Below are 26,409 nucleotides of genomic sequence, written 5' to 3'. Positions count from 1 at the left end.
ATGAGGGTTCAGGAAATGCCTGAAAATACATTAGTATGTGAAGCATACAAGCTTGGTATTAAGATGCATGATTCTGGTACTAAAAACTGGGTATCTGGTGTGAAAAAGATTTTGGAAAACCTAAATTTAAGTAATATCTGGAAAGATGGGCAAATTAAATACAGCAATGCTACTATTGAAGACATCACAGAAAAACTTAAAATGCAATTCCAGAAAAAAAGTAAAGAATGCATGTTTGATGATGATAAGGGCGTGCATCACAAAAACAAATTGAGAACATACAGAGAAATAAAAACTGATTTTTCTTTTGAGAAATACCTCCAAATAATTAAAAATCCACTATATCGTGCTGCAATGACTAAACTTAGAATAAGTGCCCACCGTTTACAGATTGAATCAGGCAGATACAAAAACATCTCCATCTCTGATAGAATATGCCCTGTCTGTGATCTTGGAGAAATTGAAGATGAGAAACATTTCCTTTTCACGTGCCAGCTATATGATAAAGAAAGAACCAGCCTTTTTACTAAACATAAAATGCATGGAGAGACATTAATAAACATATTAAATAATAAAAACGATCACATAATTAAAGACATTTCAAAACACATTTATACTTGCTTTATGCTTAGAGAGCAAAAAATCAAACAATAACTTCAGTACCAGCTGCCTCAAAAAAAACCCCACAAAACACAGATTTACATTTATTTACATTATATTACAATTATTCATTTATATCTTATTGTGAGATGTGTATTTATTTCATTCATTTACTGTATTTTTAGTATTTCCTTTTATTTTCATTTTTTTATTATTACATGTTTTTGACTTTATTGTACTTTTTGTCAAGATCTCAAATGGGATACCATAGCAATAAAGAATTACTTACTTACTTACTTACGAAGCGTAAATCGCAGAGAAGCTATGCGTAATCCAGATGATATGAATCGTCATGCGTTTGGAGGGGGCATGGCCCCCTGCCCCCCTCTGGATCCGCCACTGGTGAATACCAAATTCGACGTTCCAATGATTATCACTATAATTATCAAGTTTTAATATTAACCCACGTCTCGCGTTGACATCAGTTTAAAAAACTATGATAGACAATAATTTATCGTCTTCGATAAAACTGCGAAAATTTAGCATTTTTTCTTTATATGTGGGATATATATAAATCTGCATATTTTGGAACATTTCTCTGTAAACCACCCTTTTTTTTATTTCAGAGTTACGTCAAACAAAGAACCACTTTCGCACAGCCTTACGATATCGGAGGCCGTGCATAATTAAAACGTGTACAGAGTAAACGTAATATCTTCGTCAAAGGGGAAGGTCGAACATAATCTCGAAGAGAGCGTGTTAATATTACACTGAACTGGTTTTGATGTTTGTTTGTTTTCATTTAGCGGGAGGGTTGAATGTTAGAGGAATGACGTCAGTTCCGCACATGTTTTACTTATCCAGGGCCATTTAAGCTCGTGGTAACGATACAGATCGTTGTTTGTAGGTCAAACTCAGTACAGAGGTCGTTTCTAACCACGCTCCTGATTAGAATTCATATACACATTGCGCATGCGTGGTGAATAGTGAAAGTGCATTTGTAAATCATTTTTCCGATGACACTTTAGGTACTTTCCTTGGGAAACCCCCTAGTGCGCACACCGTTCGACACTCATTAACGGTTACTCTAAGTGTGACATATTGGCCGCTAACCTAGGGCGTCAAAGCAAAACGAGTGACGTAAGCCTTGCCGGGACTTGTATACCAGTTTATTAACTAGTGTGGTAGCAAAGTGACGAGAGACTTGCGTCTGTTATGAATCTGTTTACTATGACCTTGCACCAAATTTAACATGTCGGCTGTAAGTTCCGATGAAGACTCCGACCAGGAGAAACCTACATGGCACGAACGTGACGTATGTATCAATTATTTTAATTTCTCAGCATTTTGCGTAATATTGAGATTGTTTAATTACCATTTCCATGTCTCCGTTTTGCATTCATGTTTACGACCCACCGTGAACGTGACTCCATACGCTGGCACTTCAGCCCCCTAAAAAACTGCACAACTTACATTAATGTTTTAAATTAATTAATTAATTAATTAATTAATTAGTCATGTTTACAGCGCAATACAAATAATATGCTAGGTGAAAAAAACAGGTAGATAAAAACTTATACAGTCTCGTATTCCGATGAGACATACATTTCTCCGTTTTTGAAATGAACAACCAGTGAATCGAAGGTGTATGGAGTATACGTCATAACAGACGTCGAATCATAGTGTGTGGATGAACAGTAGAATGTCGCACGTAACATGTATGATACATCGGGTCAATTGGCGTCACCAATGCAGTTAAAATCTCGAATTCACTGGTATTTTCAAATCCGTTAAGGTACGAGTTGGTGGTAGACAGCGAAAGGTACGATTTGGTTGTAGACAGCGTAAGACGAAGGTCATGCTTTCATTTTGTTTATGGACGTAATGTCATAGTGACCCGAGTTGACCTCTTTGTATTTGAGTTATACCCTCCACTCTTCCATCACGAGACTCTATAGCTATCCAGTGTGCCATCTAATCAATTTTGACGCGTCGCCCACGCAAGGGGATGGGTACAAAATGACGCAACTGGAAATAGTGATTTCGACGCAATTTGAAAAAAAAAAAATCGTAACCATTGAAAATATTGTCTCTAAACACAGGTTGGTAATATAATAAAACATTGCAATTGGCGGGAAAAGGGCATGACGTTATTGATTTAATTGTAATTAAATGGCTTCAGATGCCATTTAGATTCCTCTAAAAATTCCAAACTCTCGCCCACGCAGAATGTTGCTACACGGTGCCCTGTAACTAAAGACGCTCTCTATTGTCTTCTGTATAACGGTGATATTTATTGTTGAAGTCCAAATTGACTCATACAAATTTCTACTTTTCATTTTTGACTCACACAAATCGCAAACTTCTGTATGTTAGAGAACACGATGGCCATATCCCACCCACTCGTATTACGTATACGACTAATATACCCGAATAGATCAGGTACGGCGCACGCATCACGTGACCTACTCATCACGTGACAAACATTACAAACAATTGGTGTCTTTTTTTTTTGCACAAGTACTAGATGTATTAGTAATCATGGTTCAGTTTCGGGGAAATTTGAAACGAATCAAAGCAAAATATGGATTGTTTGGTTTTTATGGTCACTTGACAATTATATGTGATGACGTTATTGCAATTAAAGTTAATTTCTACTCGTAAACACGCCCCGTTTGTTTGTGAAATGTAAACAACTATAATTTCAAACTGGGTTACTGTGGATAGTACATCGAATTTCACACAGGCATGAACAGTTTTTTATAAATGTTATATAAACACTGTTGATGCCTAACTGAAATTCAGAGTACATATCTGTTAGGTATACATACTATTTCTTGTACAAGGAAGATTTTATAAATTGCATCTAATCAAATAGCCTGACGAGGTGGTGTGAGTTGCGCCCTCAGCGGTGCTACAAACCCAACACATAGACCACTTTCCCAGATGTAGCAACACTGGGGTGCAAAAATACTACTGCTTTGTCATGGCGGAAAATACAAACAAGTCAGTTTGCCGATAGTCGATAGAAGGGAATTTCATTTTTGTGTGACGTCGATTGGTACACCCAGAAATACAATATCACGCGTGCAAGTTTACGTTACAGCCCAAAACGACATGCGCGCGCATGCGAAACGCGGTATCTTCACTCACGCCTACATGTCAGGCTACATCAATACTAGGAGATGAATAAAATATCCTACTGGATACGCATGCGCAGAATGCAAATACCCTCCCACAAGTCCACACAACAGTATTCTTCCACGCAAGGTGTTTGCACTTTTCGTTTCTGTTGTGAAAGTAACATGTTACGTGGAGAAAGCACGCGTACATATTGTAACGCGGTGTATAGTGTCAGTTTCATTGTGTTTGAAATAAACATCCTGTGAATTGAATGTTTATGGAATATAATTATGTCAGAGTCGTGGGTGCCCGATGGTATATAGATGATGCAATCGGAGGTGATTGCTTTGAGATTGCAGGACGGCCGGGAGAGTTGATATTCCGCGTGTCCGTGGGCGTCACCAATATCGAGCTGAAGCATCAGTTTATAGAGTTATAAATTTAAAATTAATCCAGAAATCGATATTTTATGATCAGGGTACAAATATTTATCGATGATTACAGGAAAAATCAATCTGAATTGTATGAAAGTTTATTTACTGTGAAGTACTTTATTTTAACTAAAATTATTTTTTGCTCAGAAATGACTTTTTACATGCTTTGTATGGAATTTATTTACACTGATTTTTGATGAGTTGACTGTAAACTATGGAAAAAAAGCATATTTGCCAGATTTTATTTTGAATGGATCACCCCTTCAGTGAAAATCGCTAAATAACTTCCAACCAAAAATAAAGTATTTTACAGTACTTGTATACCCCAGTCACTGTTATAGCACATACCCCCTTCCCGACCACCACCACCACCACGTGTACAATGTATTAGAGTAATCCCCAGCTTTCTGTACGTGGCGACGCAACGTCACAGACGTTCCACGTTGCTAAGACGCGCACCACTGTACCATGCATTTCTATGGGCTCTGTGCGCGCTGCTGTGGAACGCCGGTCGAGTCGGTGAAAATTCGAGAAAACAACACAAACTCAACTTTAAAGTAATCCCGAACAACCAAATTTATATATGTTACACACGTAGGGATAATCTTGTTGCACTGTTCAGAGGAGTCTCAACAATCACTCCAAAGTACCATTTTCTGCGAGTTTTGGGCCTTTGTTTTTACCGCCGCGGGTTGCCAGGCGGTGAAAATGCCCGGATGTCCGCCCCCGAGGATAGGGTCCATCGCCCTCAACACACAATGCGTCCACGGCTGGTCTATTTACAGACGAGACCAGGTGTCACGCGCTCACACACAAGTGAGTCACGCACGGCATGATCCACAACAATTGACTTGGACTTTCGGGTTCCTAAAGATTGCTCATTTGCATAACCATTTCAAGGTTTGAACGTATGCGGGCGCACTGCGAGTGGGGTTGTTCTGAAATGATAACCGAGGCGTAACGTAGAATAAACTTATTTTCAAAACAGTTTCAGAACTTCGCAAATTCCTCCAGGAATGATCGGCAATTCATTGATAATTACAGTGAGCAACATTAACCCCATTCACATGATCAAAACAACGCCGGACTAAACTAAATATAGAGAATGGCGGGCGGACGGAGACGCTAAAACTGTGGGTCTCATGCGTTTATGTTTATGTTCTTAGCGTATTAAAGAACCCATGTATTCTTATCGCAATGAGTACGTTGAAATGATGGCCCATTTCGATCATTGTAGGAGCTCTGCTTACAGGTGTGCAATTTGAAGTACATGTATTAAATTTAAATAAATTATTCTCTAGGAAATACTGTTTTATTTATTCGTTATATTCGCTGCTCCGTATTGGTGCGTGAGAATACAAAACAAGTTTACATTCATCCATGTTAGACTATATGCCATCTATTATCGCGAGACTTGGACAAATATACGAATAATAGACGAGTGAATATGTCGGAGGGCTGTGGGCCGGGTCTCATGTCCTGCTCAGTCTGCGCATGCGAGTTTCCATGGTAATGTACTGAAGTCATGGAGACAGCCAATCAGCGATGACACAGAATTCTACGCCGACTGCCAGACCGTTCTTGAGTGCACTGAGAAGAACGAGCACTGTAAATGGCCGGGTTCCAGGCTACGCGGAAGTGGCTCGTATTTGCAAAGTTGAGCTGAGCGTTAATACGCCATGTATATATAGGCACTTGAAAAAAAAAACACTGTGTCGGACACACCTGCGGCTAAATGTGATGCGATCACCATACTTGAATTTTATGATGTTTCACTAACACGACAGTAAAACAAATCGTACACAAGTCCGTGCTCCTTGATAAATATCGGTTCAAATTCTTCGTATCTACGCCATTGGATGATACTATACTGTGTTTCTCGCGTAAATACGATTTTATAATTTACATATATTTATAAACATGTATATATATTTTTTATTAGACGCATAAAATCCTTAGGAAAGGATAAAAAGGGTCTTACAGAAAGAAATTAAAACAAACTACATAATTATAAACATGTACAGTGTGTACCTGTCATGTAACTGTTTGCCTATACCAATGCTACGTACTGTGGAATACTTTATTTTCGCTGGAATTAATTTTCGCTGAAAAGGCTTTTTGGGCGTTTTGTATGGAATTTATTTTCACTGATTTTGGATGAGTATTATGTGAAATATAGGAAAAAAAGTATATTTGCTGGATTTTATTTTCACTGAATCATCCCTTCAGCGAAAATAGCGAAAATAAAGTATTCTACAGTATTATAATTTTAAAAAACGGGTGTTGAAAAGTAGGGTCAAGCGGTCATAAACCTTTGTGTTTTTTCATAAGCACGACGGGAATGCTGGACTCATGATTGGCAGTGCGAATTGTAAAGCATCTTCGCCAGCCAATGAACGTTTGTTTCGGGTCACCCCTCCAAACTAACCCTTGGCAGATTGAACCACTACAGTGTGTATTTAATAGGCGCCCTTAACGACAAGGAGGGGAGATGCGACAAAAATAAACAGCCAATCAGCTACATTGTATCAACACTCTAAGAGCGTTTTTTTGGCAACAGTTCAACTCTTGAATGATCAGTTGAGTTGAGTTTCTGAGATTTTCTTTCAGAGTTGACAGTTTCATTACTTTGTTAAAATATCGTCGACATAAATATTTGTCACTTTGCTGACGAAGTATGCCACAAACAGCCTGCAACGTTGGCATAAAAAAATATGGAAAACTGGGTGAAAAAATGCAGCGCCGGTTTTTTTTGGGTTTGGCAAGCAACCTAAGCACTCCTATCTCTGCATGCACGGTGGCTAGAAGAATTTTGTAACCGTGCTACACGTCGCCATTTCCGACATTTTGTTCTTTGTCTTACGGCGCTATGTTACACAGCGTTTGATTGGGCATCTTCCCAACAGACGCATCCACTCAAGCTTGGCTATTATTGGTCAAAAATTTTAATATCTTTTTGATTATCATTTTACAATGCTACTAGGATTATTACAGAGCTGCTCAAGAAGGAAATTTAGATGTCATTAAATCGTTCATCAGTAACGTTGAAGACTTGGATAGGAAATATTTTTATGTAAGTACATTATTGTTTGACTCCCAATCTCACGTGATATTATCATGTGACATTCAAGGTGATCACAGATATATACTCAGACGTTGTGGAATATTAAAAATAGAGGCACTATTCTATTACGCCATAGAGGTAATTGGTCACTACATGTATTTTGTTTTTGAGTTGCTCAGTGAGATTCATGAGATTTTCTGCACCGTCTGAAGAACCATCCGTCTGTCATAATAAGTGATTTTCCGTACAATTGCGAGATCTCGCAAGATGCATGAAAGACGCGCGTCGAACGTCTGCCGCAAAAATCGAACGATTTGATTTTGAACTAGAATTTCTTTATTTCGTAGCTTACATTGACCGGCCGATCTTCGACAGAGGAATATTGCTTCCGAATACCCTTACTTAATCGAAATTGCCTATCATCAAATGTGGACAGCACATTATTAAGCATGGAAATGTCCCCCCAAATACTTTCGTGTTTGTCGAATCCCACGCGATGTTTGACGCGACTACGACGCTATGACCTTTGTTTGTCCTGTTTTTACGTTCGATTTCACGCATAACGCGTGATTCTCGCAGTGAACGGAAAATGGTCTATTATATTACACTGCCATGAATACTTTCACGTCACATAGTAGAAGTCAATGCCAGGCTAGATTGTGCTTGCTTGGCCACCAAAGCCTAACAGTTAGACCAATCAGAGAGCAGGTTGTTAGTTGACAGGTTTTTTCGGCATACCAAATTCTGTCTTGCATATGTGCTTCATTTCAACTGCGGAGCTGCCGTTGCGCTTTTATTGTGTAATGGGTTCTTGGCTTATTACTGGCCACGAAACATCTGTTATCCAAAAATTATTGTTGTGCATTGTTACAGTATCAGCGAACGTTGGTTACCCATGCATCGTCGTATGGTCAACGAGAAGTAGTCGAAACATTGATTAATGCTGGTGCGAGTGCTGGATGTAAAGAGGCGGTGAGTTCCGTTAATAATTAAAGCCTCAAGTCAAATTGGGAGATATATTGTTACTTACACTGGGCTAGCCTAGATTCAATGAGGTAACCTAGAATTAAGGGATGAACCATTATTTATTTCATTGGAGGAATCTAGAATCAAAGGGAACTTTCTTTAAAGTTGAATCAAGGGACTTATCATTATTTATGCGGGGGGGGGGCAAAACTTGCTGTGGAGGGTAACCTATTATCAATAGTTGGATGATTATTTATGTTGGGAGCAAAGCTAGAATATTGGGATTGATCATCACTATTTATGCTGGGAGGTCTAAACTATGATCAAGGGATGTACAATTATTTATGCTGGGGGGTCTAAACTATGATCAAGGGATGTACAATTATTTATGCTGGGAGGTCTAAACTATGATCAAGGGATGTACAATTATTTATGCTGGGGGGTCTAAACTATGATCAAGGGATGTACAATTATTTATGCTGGGAGGTCTAAACTATGATCAAGGGATGTACAATTATTTATGCTGGGAGGTCTAAACTATGATCAAGGGATGTACAATTATTTATGCTGGGAGGTCTAAACTATGATCAAGGGATGTACAATTATTTATGCTGGGGGGTCTAAACTATGATCAAGGGATGTACAATTATTTATGCGGGGGGCAAAATTTGCTGTGGAGGGTAACCTATTATCAATAGTTGGATGATTATTTATGTTGGGAGCAAAGCTAGAATATTGGGATTGATCATCACTATTTATGCTGGGAGGTCTAAACTATGATCAAGGGATGTACAATTATTTATGCTGGGTGGTCTAAACTATGATCAAGGGATGTACAATTATTTATGCTGGGAGGTCTAAACTATGATCAAGGGATGTACAATTATTTATGCTGGGAGGTCTAAACTATGATCAAGGGATGTACAATTATTTATGCTGGGAGGTCTAAACTATGATCAAGGGATGTACAATTATTTATGCTGGGAGGTCTAAACTATGATCAAGGGATGTACAACTATTTATGCTGGGAGGTCTAAACTATGATCAAGGGATGTACAACTATTTATGCTGGGAGGTCTAAACTATGATCTAGGGATGTACAATTATTTATGCTGGGAGGTCTAAACTATGATCTAGGGATGTACAATTATTTATGCTGGGAGGTCTAAACTATGATCAAGGGATGTACAATTATTTATGCTAGGAGGTCTAAACTATGATCAAGGGATGTACAATTATTTATGCTAGGAGGTCTAAACTATGATCAAGGGATGTACAATTATTTATGCTGGGAGGTCTAAACTATGATCAAGGGATGTACAATTATTTATGCTGGGAGGTCTAAACTATGATCAAGGGATGTACAATTATTTATGCTGGGGGGTCTAAACTATGATCAAGGGATGTACAATTATTTATGCTGGAAGTTAATTCAAGGGATGCAGTTATATATATAGTAGGAACTAACTGAGAATCAAGGGACGGATCGATATTTATGCCGGGGGCTATATAACGATTTGAGTCAAGGAATTACACGCCGATTCAAATCAAGCATGAATTGGAATGAATTTGGATGAATTACGAACGAGGATACACAAAATCGCGGATTTGATGACGTACTGAAAAAAAAAACATCACGAGACACTGCTACATTAACCAAGCACCTTACCAGTTTCTTTCTTTCTGAAAAAAAGTCTTAGTGTCATTTAAATTACAACCAAACGTAATGGTAGTGTTCACTTGTACTGATCTGATTGTCTTATCAATTGTGTCTACAGAATGGCAACACTGCAATACATTTTGCCTCCCACAATGGTCATTCTTCCGTAGTTGAAGTTCTGTTACGTAATGGCGTAGATCCAAACTGCAAGAACAATGTAAGCATACAAAAAGCAAAATGTATTATGATTATCATCAATGCATCTCGGCAGTCAGCAAAGGCAAATATTTCCACCTCAGTTTTTTAAGATAAAGGGCAGTGGTCGTCGCTCCCAGTGAAGTATACAACGCATGTAAAGTACATTGTTTGGTTATGTGAAATTCGAAGACGCGATGCGCGACGACCACCGCCCATATTACTTCTGGCCCAAGTTTTAGGTTATCCAAAATCCAACCCCAGACGAAATGCCTCTGGGTCTGTTCAACAGATTTTCCAAATTCTTTTTGACAAAGAACACAAATTCCATTGTATTTTATCGCTGAGAGCTCCATTGCAATCAACATTTCAAAATTTATTTACATGCATGGTTCAGAATTCTACTGTTTACTTGTGTAGTATAACATTGTATTACATTGTATCTTGTTTATCATTTAATGTTGCAATGTTAAATGTTGGTCTTGCCGCCTCTTTTAATAACCTTTGACTCGTAACTAAGACCAGAGACACAAGAAAAAGAACTATGACTTTGTCCCATGGAAGTCTATTTCTCTACACAACGCAACCCTATCTCACCCACCACATATTTGTCCAATAATAATACTCATCGAAAAGCAGAAAACAACGAATGAATGGTTCTCGTGTTCTACTTGAAATCTATTCATCGTTTTAGTTTAGTTAGTACCATTTATCAGTTATTGATATATATCTTGTGTTGTTTTACAGGAAGGACAGACGCCTCTTTATCTTGCCACCTTAAATAATAATATAGAAGTTGTGAAAGTTCTCATCCAGTACAGATGCGACGTGAACAGTCTTTTTGAGGTGAGAATTGTTTTCATGTATGACCCTTGAAAGTCACATATCCTGCTATCCTCTGGGCGGAGCTACGTCACAGGACGTTCTACGTTACTAAGACGCGCACCACTGTACCACGTATTTCTATGGGCTCTGCCCGCGCTGCTGAGGAACGCCGGTCGAGTCGGTGAAAATTCGAGAAAACAACAGGAACTCAACTTTGAAGTAATCTCGAACAATCAAATTTATATGCGTTACACACGCAGGGCTAATCTTGTTACACTGTTCAGGGGAGTCACGGTCTCAACAACCATCCCAAAGTACTGTTTTCTGCGAGTTTTTGGCCTATGTTTTCACCGCAAGGGTTGCCAGGCGATGAAAAAGGTTTCCTAAACCTGTTATATTTACACATCCTGGTACATTCCACCTTTGTATCATCTTGAATTTTCAAGGTAAATGTTCCGGCGAAGCACTCCACTATCACCTTGAAGTATTTCATTAGGAATATGTGTATGTGACAATGCCCTCACAGTTTAGAATCAGTTTAACAACAGCCAATCATATAACTTCTTTCTTCAACGCGCTTGGCCAAGCTATCAAAATCTTCGAGGCGGAGCTAAGTCACTAAACGCTCCACGTTGCTATTTAAAACGCGCACCACTCTACCATGTATTTCCATGTGCACTGATCAAAAAGCCGGTGAAAATAGCTAAAATCGAGAAAACAGCACAAACTTAACTTTGAAGAAATCCAACCAAATTTAAATAGTTTGCATATGTAGGGGGTGACAACAACCATCCCAAAATACCGTTTTCTGAGAATTTATTGGCCTTTGTTTCACCATGATGGTTGCCAGGCGGTGAAAATGCCTGACCCGAGAATAAATGTCGCTGAGCACAGCTAAAGCTGTGTTGGCTTGGATGTCGAGGCGATACAGCGACAATATCCATACATCATGCAACTCACTGATATTCAGATCAAAGCTATTCAAGCTTTACTTAATAATAGTGGTAATAGTGTTGTCACCACTGTTGACTATTATAGAAGAGTAGGTGTTATACCCCAAAGCTCATGATATCACTGCAACACATATCGGCAGTAATGAAGCCGAAAATATCAGAAATGCAGAGCTCCGAGCGCTTTCTGGCAGACTTTGTAACAAAGCTTTCTATTGGTCGGTAAACTTTCTATCGCGCAACCACGTGACATACACGGTTATGAATGGTATTACCGCACGGTGTTGTAGAGGGAGGAATGTCCGAACGGAACAACACCGTGCAGGCGGACGATGCCTTTGTATATGCTAGTAAGACCTTTGAAAACAAGTATAACACAAATGTTTTGAATTTAATTCCAATAATTGATTTCATTTTCAGAAAAATAATGCTCTCTACACCATACTACGCTATCCAATAAGACATTTAACGTCTTCTAAATTTGAGGAGAGTGTTCAGAAACAAGAGGATGCTCTGGGAATTGTCAAATTGTTGGTGGAAGCCGATATTAATATTGATCACATAAGTACTGTAAGTTGGTTTATCGTTATTAGAGTTATGAAATACTGCCATATATCATTAATATTAATGCGATCATAAATATCAATTAGATCATGAATATTAATAACATCATGGTTAAATATGAGTGTCACATGACGGTTATTTGTGATTACGGCCTATTAAAGCGGGGTGTTGTCACCTGCGCATGCGTCAGATAGAGGGCACCGTCTATTCACCTTCAGCCCTGGGCTAAAGGTCAAATACGTCGCCATCTTGAGAGGATAAGCGTGTCATTGTTTACAAACAAGCGGCTACCCATGAGCCTTTGCGTTCTTAGCACGTGTTGTTATCATCGCTTGAGACTCAATTCCCGCGCGTGCGCAGGTGACGTCTCTCCCGCTTTAAGACAAACAAAGAAGAATGTAACAATTTTTCCAGTATGCGAATCACAACATATACAATATGTGTTCAGTTAAAACGAGTTGTACATTTCAGAAACCCCTAAAAGCTAATAGGAGGCGAAGCGCTATGACTAAATTGACCCTCATCAAGAAACATAAACATCAGCAGTATACAAAGGCGGCGGCACGGAATTTTTCATGAGGGGCGAGATCTGAAATCTAGACCCTCTGAAACGCTATTTCTGCACTTTGGGGGGCAAATTTTGCTGACATAAAGGATTTAAGCTTGATTGGGAGGGGACGACGTTTTTTTTTCAGATGGGCGACCGCCCCCTCTGCCCCAGTGCCGCCGCCACTGTTACACTCTTCAGTATTTTGCAAGCATACCTTATGTAATTACGTTCATCCACATTTTACATCTTTCTGACCTGTTAATCTGTCCAGATAATAATAGATGTCATGAGAACTGGTTCTATGCAACCAACACCTTAAAGCCCCTTCCCTCTTTTAGGGACAGAAATTTATTTCATTTTAAGCATTACGCCTCTGTCAGTTGTGTATTAATAACTATAATTATACATCTGTCACCATAACGCCATAAGTTACAGCGTGTCGTAATATTGCGGTATTTTACGGTGTATTTTCATTCTACCATATAAGAAAATGCAAATTTCAAATACGGAACAATTACGCGCGTAAACATCCTCTAATAATAAAAAAAACATGGCTGCCACCAGGGTTTGACCGGACTCCACACAAAGAAGTTTTTGAATTTTGGCATACCCATGATGGAAGGAAAAGATGTATAATAACAAGATTATTACGAGGCTACCTCAAAGTATGCACTCAGACAGTACGCCGCGCATCGATACTCCCGCTGTACTGCCTTCGTGCATACTTTGAGGTATCTTCGTAATAACCGCATACTATAATATAGCAAGATATATTTTTCAGGATGGCAGAACACCACTAGAAGTAACACAATCAAATATCGGAAGACACTGTGCAAGAACAACTTTCTATAAAGGCGCTGAACATGTGATACTGGCTGCCAAACTGGTAATGTTCTCATTATTAGGCAAAAATACAACAACTTATGTTGCCCTTAAGTCGGAAAATTGAAAAATTGGATCGGTCGGTCAGATTTTTTTTTTTTTAAACTCGTGAAAACTAAGGGTATCGTAAATAGCTGAGGTATATGGGGGGAAAAAACGCGACCTGGTATTTCGTATTTTTCGGTCGGTCACTGAGAGCAACAAAACAATTTTTTTTTTTGGCCTTATAATTTCAATACCCAGGGTAATGTTAAATTTACTCAGGATGTACAAATGCATCATGGGAGATAAGTCATAACAATGCATTATGGAAGAGACATGGAAGACATTTTTTTTTTGAAATTTGCATACTGGTGAAGAGCGCCATGTGCGGTAGAATAAGGGGACGTTCTGATTAGGAGGATAGTACATTTGTAATGCATGTTTTGGAAGGAATTATTTAATAGATGTTAATGCCCAATAAAAGACACAGACACAAGAGTTGCCGAAAAATTAAGGAGGGATGAGCTCGCGCCGGCAGGCGTCGTGGCGTTCCTGCCTCATGATGTAAGTCGCCTGTGACTGACATCATCAGGCCTGAAGCGTGGTACCTGGGCGTAGCCTGCCACCAGCAGTGACTGTACGCGCAGGCGTCATAGATGGTTATCTCATGACCGGAGTCTCAGATTTGACTCGCAAGGCCATAAGGAATGACATCGTGGTACCTGGGTCAGCCTGCATGCCCTGTGGTGGCAACCCCCTTACTTTATTCATAAAGAAACAATTGAGCACAAAGAGTGCCAAATGGTACAGTATGACTTGAAAGGTTACAGAATTACACATGTTAATGACCAACAGCAGGGTGGGTGGGTGGTTTGCTGATTTCTGGAACGGACCGATGTGGACTCGTGTAGAATCGAGAGTGAACTGATTAGCTAAGGTTTTAGGTGGCTATTTAAGCCAAATGATAAAATGCCAAAGGTCAGTGTTAATCCCCAAGCGATGCGATGGGTTAAGACTGTGTGTGCTTGAATGAAATGCCAAAGTTCAGCCTAAAGTCTCATTATGCAAAACAATAGGTGTTGGGATTAAATACTGTGTCCAGTGTGCATTAACACTGGTTACAAAATATATGCATATTTGTAACCAAATAATTAATGCCCAATAAAAGACACAGACACAAGAGTTGCCGAAAAATTAAGGAGGGATGAGCTCGCGCCGGCAGGCGTCGTGGCGTTCCTGCCTCATGATGTAAGTCGCCTGTGGAACATGGAACGTGGAACTTATATCTTGTTGTGGTACTGAAACCTAGTACAACAACAAAATAAATAAACAACAATATCACCACAATATTTTCTGTATGTCTGATGTTAAAATATTGATAACAAGTATTGGTTATGCGATGCTTTACTCATTGGGACGGCTGTTTTGTTCACTGGATCCGAGTATGCTAATTAGGGAACAAATTAGCATATTTGTCGGGAGATAATAACCGAGCGGAACAAATCTTCATTTTGAACTTTAATCTAATGCTATTTCAGGAAAAAGTTTATCAAGAACTTATGATTGAAAAAGGTGTGCCAGTAACTGTTGGTAAACTTTATATCTGTGGTCATTGTGGTGCTGGCAAGTCAACATTGAAGAGATCTCTTTTACTTGTGAGTATTTATCATCACTTGTAGAAAATACATTACGAACTATGTGACTTTAAGTAATTACTGAATACACCATTCCTATAAATTACGTCCTCTAGTGACAGAGCACTTTGTGACGTTAAAATGATGTATATGGGTGAAGGAAATGTGTTTAATTGGTCGTGGTTCTTCGTGTAGAATACACAATCAAATATATCATCTTCATTGATTGGCCACTACAGATTGAAACTATATCGTCGTTTTGAACCGCCTTTGTGCCGTCCATTTACGTCATGAAAACTTTTCATCCATAGAGAGTGCTATTTAAATCGCGCTGGTCATCGCGCAGCGCATGTGCGTCATTTGTGTTAATAAACATTGATTTTCCCACATTCCAATGCGCTCTTCAAATGGAAATCACAAGTATGAGGTTTGACCTGGGTGTGACTTGCGCTGAATACCGCCGATGACTTCTTCGATACCTTCCAATCACCTAAAAAGTACCTAAGCTTAGAAATGTTTCAGTTTGTATTCGTTGATCTACGCAACAGCCAAAGTCACCATCTTTGTTTATATGAGACACCATATATCTTGCGCATGCGTGGCGCGACGACTACCCCCCTTTAAAGGAACTGTCTATTTGACAATATACTTTTTGCTGATTTCTGGTAAACCTCCTAAACTAAATTATCGCACACGCGCTTGGTCACTGGCGAGTGCACAACTAATTTGTCTTAAAAACGAAAAACTTTACTACAGAAAATTACCTGTTCATTCATGGTGTTATAGATATATAAAAATGGATACTTGAAGGATTACCATTATGATTATATCTATGCGAGCAAGCGAGTCCGATTATGTGAAACAACACAAACCACTGGAAGCCACAAATGGTCTATTTAATTTTCACCTGTTTTCATCACAGTCAACAAAAGCCACAGATGCACCACCCCCTGGAGATGACAAGTATGTCCCTACAGCTGGAATAGAGGTCGAAAACATATTCGTTCCAGGAATAGGTAAGGTCAGCTTATGGGACTATGCCGGCCACGCAGAGTTTTTTGTGACACACACGATGTTCCTGGGCGCAAGAACAGCGACTTTTGTTGTGTTGTATCAGATAGCAGATTACCATAAAAAACCACATGGTGTAGAAATCAGGCGACCAATTGAAATCATGGAAGAACAAAAAAACAAGGTAAGGCAGATGAAAAATCAGAGGAAAGGCACACAAATAAGAAAAAAAAAAAGCGGTCGAAAATGCATTCTTGGCTGTGAAAGCTAATCAAATTCTTCTTCCGCTGTTTTTTTTCCTATAATGATAAACGCTAATGGACTTGAATTATCTGAATTTTGATTGGTCAATTGGTTTGGTAGCCATCTTGGATTGAAGTTAAACCAGAAGTGGCCATTTTGAACCCTTTTCGTGGGTCAAGCGATTATGATTTTGTTGTTGTAGCTTTATTAGGATATTGGTTGCATATTCCATCAATAAAATCTGTAGCAGTCACGTGATTTCTTCCTGCCATTTTCCCCTAAAAAACGTAAAAACATGCTTAAAAATCTTCTTCAGAAAAACTAAACATATTGACGTAAACGTTTTTTTAGCATGTATGGATAAATCACATTCAAATTTGAGAATTGGGGTGGGTGTTCATGTGGTTTGGCCGCTATGTCTAATATTTCGAAAGTCATTTTAACTGTTATTTCATTTATCTTTTTACTTCAAAATTTGTATCCCTCAAGCGTACTCCTTCAGACAATATAAATGCTTTACCATCTTGGATTTCTGACAAAATAGACCAAAATTTTGGAGCATTCGTTTCTCACGAGTGCTTTGTGCGACCAACTTGATAATTTGGATATAACAAGTATGACCGAAAAAGAAAATTATGAGAAATAATTTCGACCAGTCACATGGTTTGGTCACCATCTTGGAATTCTGACAAAATGACCGCAATTTGGCGCATTTGTTTTTCAGGAATGCTTAAAATGATCGATTTGATACTTGATATGTGTAAGACCAAGGCTTCTTATGAAAAAAAATAAAATAGTTTTGATCAACCACATGGTTTGGTAACCATCTTGAATTTTCAGCAATAATGGCCACAATTTGAGAAATGTGTGATCCATGAATGTTTTAACGAACCAACTTGCTGCTTTGCGTGTATCATGTATAAAATTCTGAGAATAATAACATACTGTGGAATACTTTATTTTCGCTGGAATTAATTTTCGCTGATAAGGCTTTTGGGGCGTTTTGTATGGAATTTATTTCCACTGATTTTTGATGAGTTTAATGTGAAATATAGGGAAAAAGGTATATTCGCTGGATTTTATTTTCATGGAATCATCCCTTCAGCGAAAATGGCGAAAATAAATTCCAAGCGAAAATAAAGTATTCTACAGTACATACCAGATGGTTCAGCCTTCAAACTTGGACAAGATAACTTTTATTTCATGTTTACAATATACTGTGGAATACTATATTTTAGCTTGGGATTTATTTGTGATAAATAATATCCAGCGAATATACTTTTTTCCTATATTTAACATTCGTCAAAAACTCTTCAATTAGTGAAAATTAAATTCCATACACAACACCCAAAACGTCTATTCAGTGAAAATTAATTCCAGCTGAAATAAATCATTTTATAGTAATTGATTTTCACGATCTAATTATTATTCACATACATAAACTAATTAATAATTACGAATTTATGCATATTTACTATCTAATCATTCATAAACTCATTCATATTCATAATTTAATTACTCATAAACATTCATAATCAGTTATTATGTAAATAATATAATAAATTGAATATTCTCGATTCAATATTAATGATTTATTTAATATTCAGTATTTCATTTATATTCATATTAGTATTCATATTCTTATTGTTATACACAAATTTATTCACATTTAATAATTATAATTCATACTCATGAGGTGATTATTATTCATAATTCCATTCATATATTCATAATTTATTGAATATGGACCATTTAATATTATTTTTCATGACCTCTTTCACTTATATAATCTAATTCATGTTCATTAACATACGATATCACATTTTTTTTCTGTGTTCTGAGATTAATTATTGATTGTAGTGCAGAAGAAATTCAATATTCTCATTAAAAATAATTATGATTTCGTTATTATTGTTCGTCTCATTAATATTTATTCACTTATTAATATTAAAACTATTTCGATATTAAAATCAAGTCATAATTTGGTGGTTCCAGCCCCGGTAATGCTGTATTCCTATTGGTTCTATTTTAAAGGTTCTCCATTGGCTGCGACTAATAAAGGCAACTAATCCTTCCAAGGTGAAAGGTCAAGAAGGTCAAAAGCCAACTGTAATACTTGTGGCAAGTAGAGCTGACTGGGCAGCACAATGGGAACAGGAAGGTGGGTAATAAAACATATTTTTACTTCTGCTCTTGATGCCACTTTCAAAAGACCATTAAGGTTTCCTAATTCTCTTTAAACATTATGAGATTATGAAACAGTGAGATTAAAAACATATCCACATATATATATAGTACATCGCTATGAGTCCCATGCCGACCAGGATGTGGCACGACGACCACCGCCCTTTAAAAGTAACAAGAGCACGTAGAATAGGTCTTATGCATGACCCCCACATTGTCTTACATTTTCATTGGCATATAATGCTGACAATTAGTGATGTTATAGAAAGCAATATCCATAGAAAGTACCTGAGTGTGTTACTTTTGAAGTGGATACAAGAGACTTATTCTTACAATCCCTAGACATAATGGCAACACATCAATTATATAGTATAATTATACATCTGTCGACGTAACGCCATAAGTTACAGTGTGCCGTAATTTTGAATTATTTTACAGGACATTTTCATCCTACCATATAAGGAAATGCGAATTCCAAATATGGAACGATTACGCGCGTGACCGCACTCCACACAAAGAAGTTCACTGATTCTGTTCTAAACATTTTGAATTTCGGCATTCCCATGATGTATCCTTGGAAGGAAAAGATGTATAATAATAAGGTTATTACGAAAATACCTCAAAGTATGCACTCAGACAGTACGCCGGCGCATCGACCTCCGCTGCACGTCAGTCGATACTCCCGCTGTACTGTCTTCGTGCATACTTTAAGGTATTCTCGTAATAACCTCATATTATTCAGCCATTGATATCAGTTGTTGCTAAGGGCTGCATTCAGTGTCTGAAATAACAGACATTTATTAACATTTATTAACATTTGTTAACATTCATTAACATTTATTAACATTTATTAACATTTATTAACATTTATTTGTTTATGCGCTAGCTAAGCAAGTGGCTAAACAAATAACAGAAGACTGTTCAGAAATCATGAAGGACCACCTTAACATCGTGGATGAATGTTTTGTCATCAATGGTCATGAGCCAGATACTGCAGACATGGCACGTCTCAGGAATTTACTAAATGCAAGGATCACCAACGTTCTTCAGGTAAAATGATTTTCCCGAGGTCATGTTTACGTTCAAAAAAAAATGTCAGAATATAAACATGCAGGAATGGCGAGTCGTAATGGCCGCCAAGATCTCGTTGGGAGCAATAGTCACGTGACTTGCTTTTACTTCTCAAATACTGGTATATTTTTTATCGTCCTAATGGCGACCACTGTTCTAAATACCATAGTTACATAAGTTGGGAGGGTGGTGTGTGCGTGATGATGACAGAGAATGGAACTTTATTTTGGGAGGGGAAACACAATTCTTGCACTCTTCTCAGTGTCAATGAGATTCTGACGGCCATATGCAAATAAAGTACATTAATTGACATTTATTGCGGTTTATTCACTTAGAACGAAAAACCAATGCCCAGCATATGTGACAAGATTGCAAAGAACATACACACATTGATTGGAGAAAAGAAGCTGTATCCTGTGATGCACTGGGATGATTATTACAGTCACGTGAAAGAAACTATTGATTCAAACATCGAAGAACATTTCTTAGACAAGGCAACAGATTATCTTTATAATATGGGCGAGGTAAGATTATGTTTAACTTATTGGTCTCCACAGCAGACCCAGTTAGCTTCTGCTTCTCACATATGTTGTCTGTGTTGCACAGAAGTGTTGTGGAAATCGATGATTAAATTTTGCAATTTAATTTTTCTAAGAAGACGTAACATGGGGTTCATATAACCAAATAAAAACCTGGACTCTGATCCAATTGAATTCTAAAAAGATGTAACATGGGGCTCATATAGTCAAATAAAAACCTGAAACCTGAATTCTGACCCAATTGAATTCTGAGAAGACGTAACATGGGGTTCATATAACCAAATAAAAACCTGAAACTTGGACTCTGACCCAATTGAATTCCAAGAAGAAGTAATATGGGGTTCATATAACCAAATAAAAACCTGGACTCTTACCCAATTGAATTCTAATAAGACGTAATATGGGGTTCATATAACTAAATAAAACCTGAAACCTGGACTCTGACCCAATTGAATTCTAAGAAGACGTAATATGGGGTTCATATAACCAAATAAAAACCTGAAACTTGGACTCTGACCCAATTGAATTCCAAGAAGAAGTAATATGGGGTTCATATAACCAAATAAAAACCTGGACTCTTACCCAATTGAATTCTAATAAGACGTAATATGGGGTTCATATAACTAAATAAAACCTGAAACCTGGACTCTGACCCAATTGAATTCTAAGAAGACATAATATGGGGTTCATATAACTAAATAAAACCTGAAACCTGGACTCTGACCCAATTGAATTCTAATAAGACGTAATATGGGGTTCATATAACCAAATAAAAACCTGAAACCTGGACTTTGACCCAATTGAATTCTAATAAGACGTAATGTGGGGTTCATATAACCAAATAAAAACCTGAAACCTGGACTCTGACCCAATTCAATTCTAAGAAGACGTAACATGGGATTCATATAACCAAATAAAAACCTGAAACCTGAAACCTGGACTCTGACCCAATTGAATTCTAATAAGACGTAATATGGGGTTCATATAACCAAATAAAAACCTGAAACCTGGACTCAGAAGTGGAAATCGATGATTGTGCAACAAATTTTGCAATTTAATTTTTCTAAGACGTAACATGGGGTTCATATAACCAAATAAAAACCTGGACTCTGATCCAATTGAATTCTAAAAAGATGTAACATGGGGCTCATATAATCAAATAAAAACCTGAAACCTGAACTCTGACCCAATTCAATTCTAAGAAGACGTAATATGGGGTTCATATAACCAAATAAAAACCTGAAACCTGGGCTTTGACCCAATTGGAATCTAGAAGACATAAAATGGGGTTCATATAACCAAATAAAAACCTGAAACCTGGACTGTGACCCAATTTAATTCAAAGAATACGTAATATGGGTTCATATAACCAAATAACAACTTCCTGAAACCTGGATTCCCAATTCAAACGCTGTAATGACATCACTAAAGTTGAATAACTGATGCTCATCACTTTGTTCCATGGTGTCATTCAGTCGGCCATTTTGTGTCCTACTTCTTTTTTAGATGTACTTTTCCTGATATTGATTTCAAGACCAATTTCGTTTAAATTTGGTACAAAACTAAGCAATACGCAATACCTAATGAGCGTCATGTTCGTGACAATTTGTTTGTGCTTTGGACGATTTTGTTTGGCACCCTACATGTCATTGACAATGGTTTGTTAATCTCATAATCGCTCTCATACTGTATTCTAAAAATGTTTTACCAATATTATGTCAAATTTAATAAACAACATATAGGTGTTCATGAGCTCAACAGAACATCTTTTCTTTGATTTTCACGATCAGAACTCATCATCCCCAATAGAGATGTGTGTAATCTTGAATAGCAGCTCCTAAGAGCTCCTTAGACACATGCAATGCAATTCAATACAATGCACAACAATATAGATAAGCCATTGGCATAACTATAAATATACCCAAGCAGACTCTTCTAGCAACATTTACTCGAATCATTTACTGGTGTAAGCTGTCCATAAATGTATTGATATAAATAATTCCAGTGTCATTTACATATTTGTCATATATAATGTCCAGGTAACTAATCATAAACAATTAAAATTGTGTGATTTGACAATCCTTCTCATACCACCTGGTTCGCTCTGACATTAAGTCACCTACCCCCTGGTACGTAGTTTTGTCAGTCAGTTTATAAATAGACATAACATGTGGCACAGGATGTGCTGACTCCTCTCCACTGCATGCCTATTCTCGGACCTGTAGCTACATCACAGAACGTTCTACATTGCTGAGACGCCTTTTCGGCCTTTGTTTTCACCGTTATGGTTGCAAGGCGGTGAAAATGCCCGGATGTCCGCCCGAGAATATGTTGCATCATATTTGACCAGTCAGTTATTTTGTTCTCATATTGTTTATTTATCATTGTTATTTTACATTTGTTATAGATCCTATATTTTAAGAGCGACGATGCTTCTTACAGTGGGAACATCATAGTATTAGAACCACAATGGTTCTGTGAGAGAGTTATTGGTCCTATGTTAGCTTCCAATGTATTCAACCAGTATACACATCGGCTGGGAATGAAAGAAATCTACACCCGACCAGAGCTAGAGAAGGTCCTAAGTGACAGAGCCGATGTTGAGCTACTGGTCAAGTTGCTTGAGGCTTTTGAGCTTTTATTTCCATTGACACGTGGTTCCGGCAGCGTTGCGTATTCATATATAATTCCCGGATTGCTTCCCAGTGATATGCCAGATAATCAATGGCGGATGAGCGCCACCAAACGACGTTACTTTGGCAGGCGTGTCCATTGTCTGCAGGATACTGATAACTTCTCGCCTGGTTTCTTTTCACGTCTTCAGACGCGCCTTTATCTACACTTCACTAGTCTGGGTCACCGGCCCAGTGGAATATGGAGGAATGGAATAAAAGTTTGTGACAGTGTGGAAGGGCTGGTCTACATGACCGATGACAGGAGAGCCGTACATGTGTGCGTCAGGACAGAAGATGATGAAGAAATTGGAGAATGCTCTCGACTGCTTGACCTCGTCACGCGAGACATATATGATGTGCTGCGCACCTCGTGTCCAGGGACAAATATTGGAATGTGTATTCTAAGCCCACAGTCACTCAGAGATCACGAAAACCCGGAAGATATCTGCTACTACACTTTACAGCAGGTGTGCGAGGCTGAAATTCAGAAGAGAAAAGTCTATGACGAAATAGTTGGTCGAACAGAGGTCATAACAGATCTACTCTGTCCAGGACATGACAGGACTTTTCTCGATATCCAAAGGTACCAATGCGATGTGAAGTGGCTGCTACAGAAGACAAAGGAAGAACTGATTGAGAATCTAGAAATAGAGGACCCATCAGGACTCCGTGATCATCGAATCATGGCACAATACATGGGAATATCGAATTCAGAAAGACAATACATGGCCAGGGTAGCTTACAAGAGAAACACCACGGTCACCAAAATGATTCTAAATAAATGGTCTGAAAATTGGGCGAAGAAGAGGAAACGAGATGGCCCATCAGCTGTGAAATATGAAAATACGTCGTATGGTGTGTATTACTATGAAAGCAGTATTGACAATCTACTTAAAATCATTAATGAAATCGACCATTATGACGTGAAATGTGCAATAATTGATATGTTTGAATTATTGCAAAGACATCCAAAGGATGTTGGAGTTTAATTCAAACGAGGTCATGTGACATGTAAACCAATGCACGAGATGAACTAAGGCTCCGACGCATGCGCATGCGCATGCGCATGGAACTCTTGTTCTCAACGAGATATGTGTGTCCATTCGTGATTAAGGTTTATTAGCATAGCACAGGAAAAGTGGACGTGATGACTGCAAAAAATGAAGCACTATACCGAAAAGCAAAATCAAGTCACATAGAACTCGTTTTCAATTTTTAAAGAAAGTTTATTATTGTAACTTGTACATTCAATGGATGGTCTTTTATAGTCGTTTTATGACCTTTATAAGACCACATTTCGTCCAAAGTCTCAGGGTTTCACGTAACAATGGATAGGACATAGATGAATACAATCATCTATAATTTTAAAATTTTGTTTTTCAGATGATCGTGTTTCATCCCATTTATGATCTCATAATAGACCGTCACACTTGTTTACTTTATGCGCGCGTGTGCAGTGACTGGTTGACAAGCACCGGTCGTTCACACTTGAAGATGAAATAACGGCCTTGTTTACTGATGTTGCCACATCAGATCGCGTGCCTGGGTTAGTCACGAGATGCTGAATTATTCGAGCTACGGAAATCAAATTCCGAAAACATCGTTTTTTGTAACATACAAAAATGGCCACGCCCATATTTTCGTGTCCACGCCCACTTTTGCAAAACCACGCCCGAATTTGAACTCTAACTTCGAGTCGCGGGCAACATAAATTGCTATTGTTGTTTGTCGTCCACATTTAGTAACTCAAACTGGAATTAACAGTTAACCGAACAAAATAAAATAATCTATGTTGCCCGTACCTCGAAGTTGTGTTAACCTGTAATTTAATATGAAGTTGCAATGTGGGCGTGGTTTCACAGAAGTGGGCGTGGCACTTAAAATATGTAAATTGTAACTCGATGTTTCGGCTGATCTGCACTGGCTCGGAAGATGAATTCTGATTGGCTAAAAAAACAAAAAAACTTGTGGCGTTGAATGCACGTTCATTGTCAGTATTGTTATGCAAATTCAAACTAGCTAATCATTTACAACCTTCCGAGCCAGTGCAGATTAGCCCCGATGTTTTCGTAACTCAAAGTCCGTAACTCGAACAATTCGTTATCCGCTTTCGCATAATGGTTGTAAAAATTCTAAACATACGACGTCACAGAGCGATAGCGTATATCTAAATATTATGTGTAGTAGGACATTATGTGGTTGATGTTTCTTTTGTTGTTTTTAAATTTGTGATGTTATTTTTTAATATTTGTTTTTAAAAACTGTACTTAGCAAATTTGGGGCATGGGCATCTTAAAATAGCGATATTCGGTGTTCCAACAAATTGCATCCATGTAATGGAGAAAGGATCTTCTGGGTAGAGACTAATCATGCGGGTTGGTGATAGGTATGAGGTGGCGTATTGGCTCTATGGTAAAATCAGTGAAGGTACTGTACGACTATTGCTGGCTGAAATGTCTTCACGTGGAGTCAAACCTCAGTAATATGAGTAATATGGTCCATGCAACTACTAAACTTCCCAGTTTATACAAACTTTTAAAAATTGATAATATTATAATTACATTCCACCAGAGGTACATTACTTGGGGTTTGCAACTACGGTGACATGATACCAAGATCCCATTTCAATCTCGCTCTCGCATAAGCGTTCTAACTCAGAAAACTGCGAATGCGCATGCCCGAGGTAACTAGGATACTGTGATGTCCAGGTGGATCAAAATGGCTGCTCACGATATGACGGATTCGATAACTATATTTTCTGTACATTTTCGATGTATTACATTTTTTCACTATGAATTTGGTAATACATGTTTTATTGTTTTATTACAAACCGCCATGTCATGTCTGAAGGTCGTAGCATCTATCTCGCTATCTACGAGATGAGACTTGAATGGGATTATGGCATGATGTCATCATACAATACTATGCGCGTTGCAAACCCCAAGTAATGTACATCTGATTCCACCCAATGCGAAGACCATGCTATACTGTAAAATACTTTATTTTCGCTTGGAATTTATTTTTGCTATTTTCACTGAAGGTATGGTTCAGTGAAACTAAAATCCAGAGAATATACTTTTCCTATATTTTTTATATTTCCTTTTCCTATATTTTACATTCATCTCGTCAAAAATCAGTGAAAATAAATTCCATACAAAACACCTAGAAATCTTTTCAGCGAAAATTAATTTCAGCTAAAAGTATTTGACAGTAAATGAAAACAATCTGCAATAAATATGAAATATAACAATCCTGCA

At 37.9% G+C, this 26,409-nt stretch overlaps 1 protein-coding gene across 1 annotated transcript; it reads left to right on the top strand.

Moving 5' to 3' along the window:
- The first annotated feature begins 1,770 nt into the window (after positions 1-1,770).
- On the top strand, positions 1,771-25,609 carry LOC102803719 (death-associated protein kinase 1-like). Its single transcript, XM_085494383.1, has 13 exons — positions 1,771-1,915; positions 7,141-7,230; positions 8,095-8,193; positions 9,966-10,064; positions 10,790-10,888; positions 12,238-12,387; positions 13,713-13,817; positions 15,334-15,450; positions 16,352-16,624; positions 18,718-18,844; positions 19,754-19,917; positions 20,274-20,462; positions 22,885-25,609. Exons 1-13 carry the CDS (start codon positions 1,853-1,855, stop codon positions 24,139-24,141), a joined length of 2,832 nt encoding a protein of 943 aa, XP_085350509.1. The 5' UTR covers positions 1,771-1,852; the 3' UTR covers positions 24,142-25,609.
- Positions 25,610-26,409: the final 800 nt, after the last annotated feature.

This window comes from Saccoglossus kowalevskii, chromosome 20 (assembly GCF_978046115.1).
Source record: "Saccoglossus kowalevskii chromosome 20, keSacKowa6.1, whole genome shotgun sequence".
Taxonomy (NCBI): Eukaryota; Metazoa; Hemichordata; class Enteropneusta; family Harrimaniidae; genus Saccoglossus; species Saccoglossus kowalevskii.
Note: the sequence above shows the minus strand (reverse complement) of the source record. Positions and strands in the feature narration are given on the sequence as shown.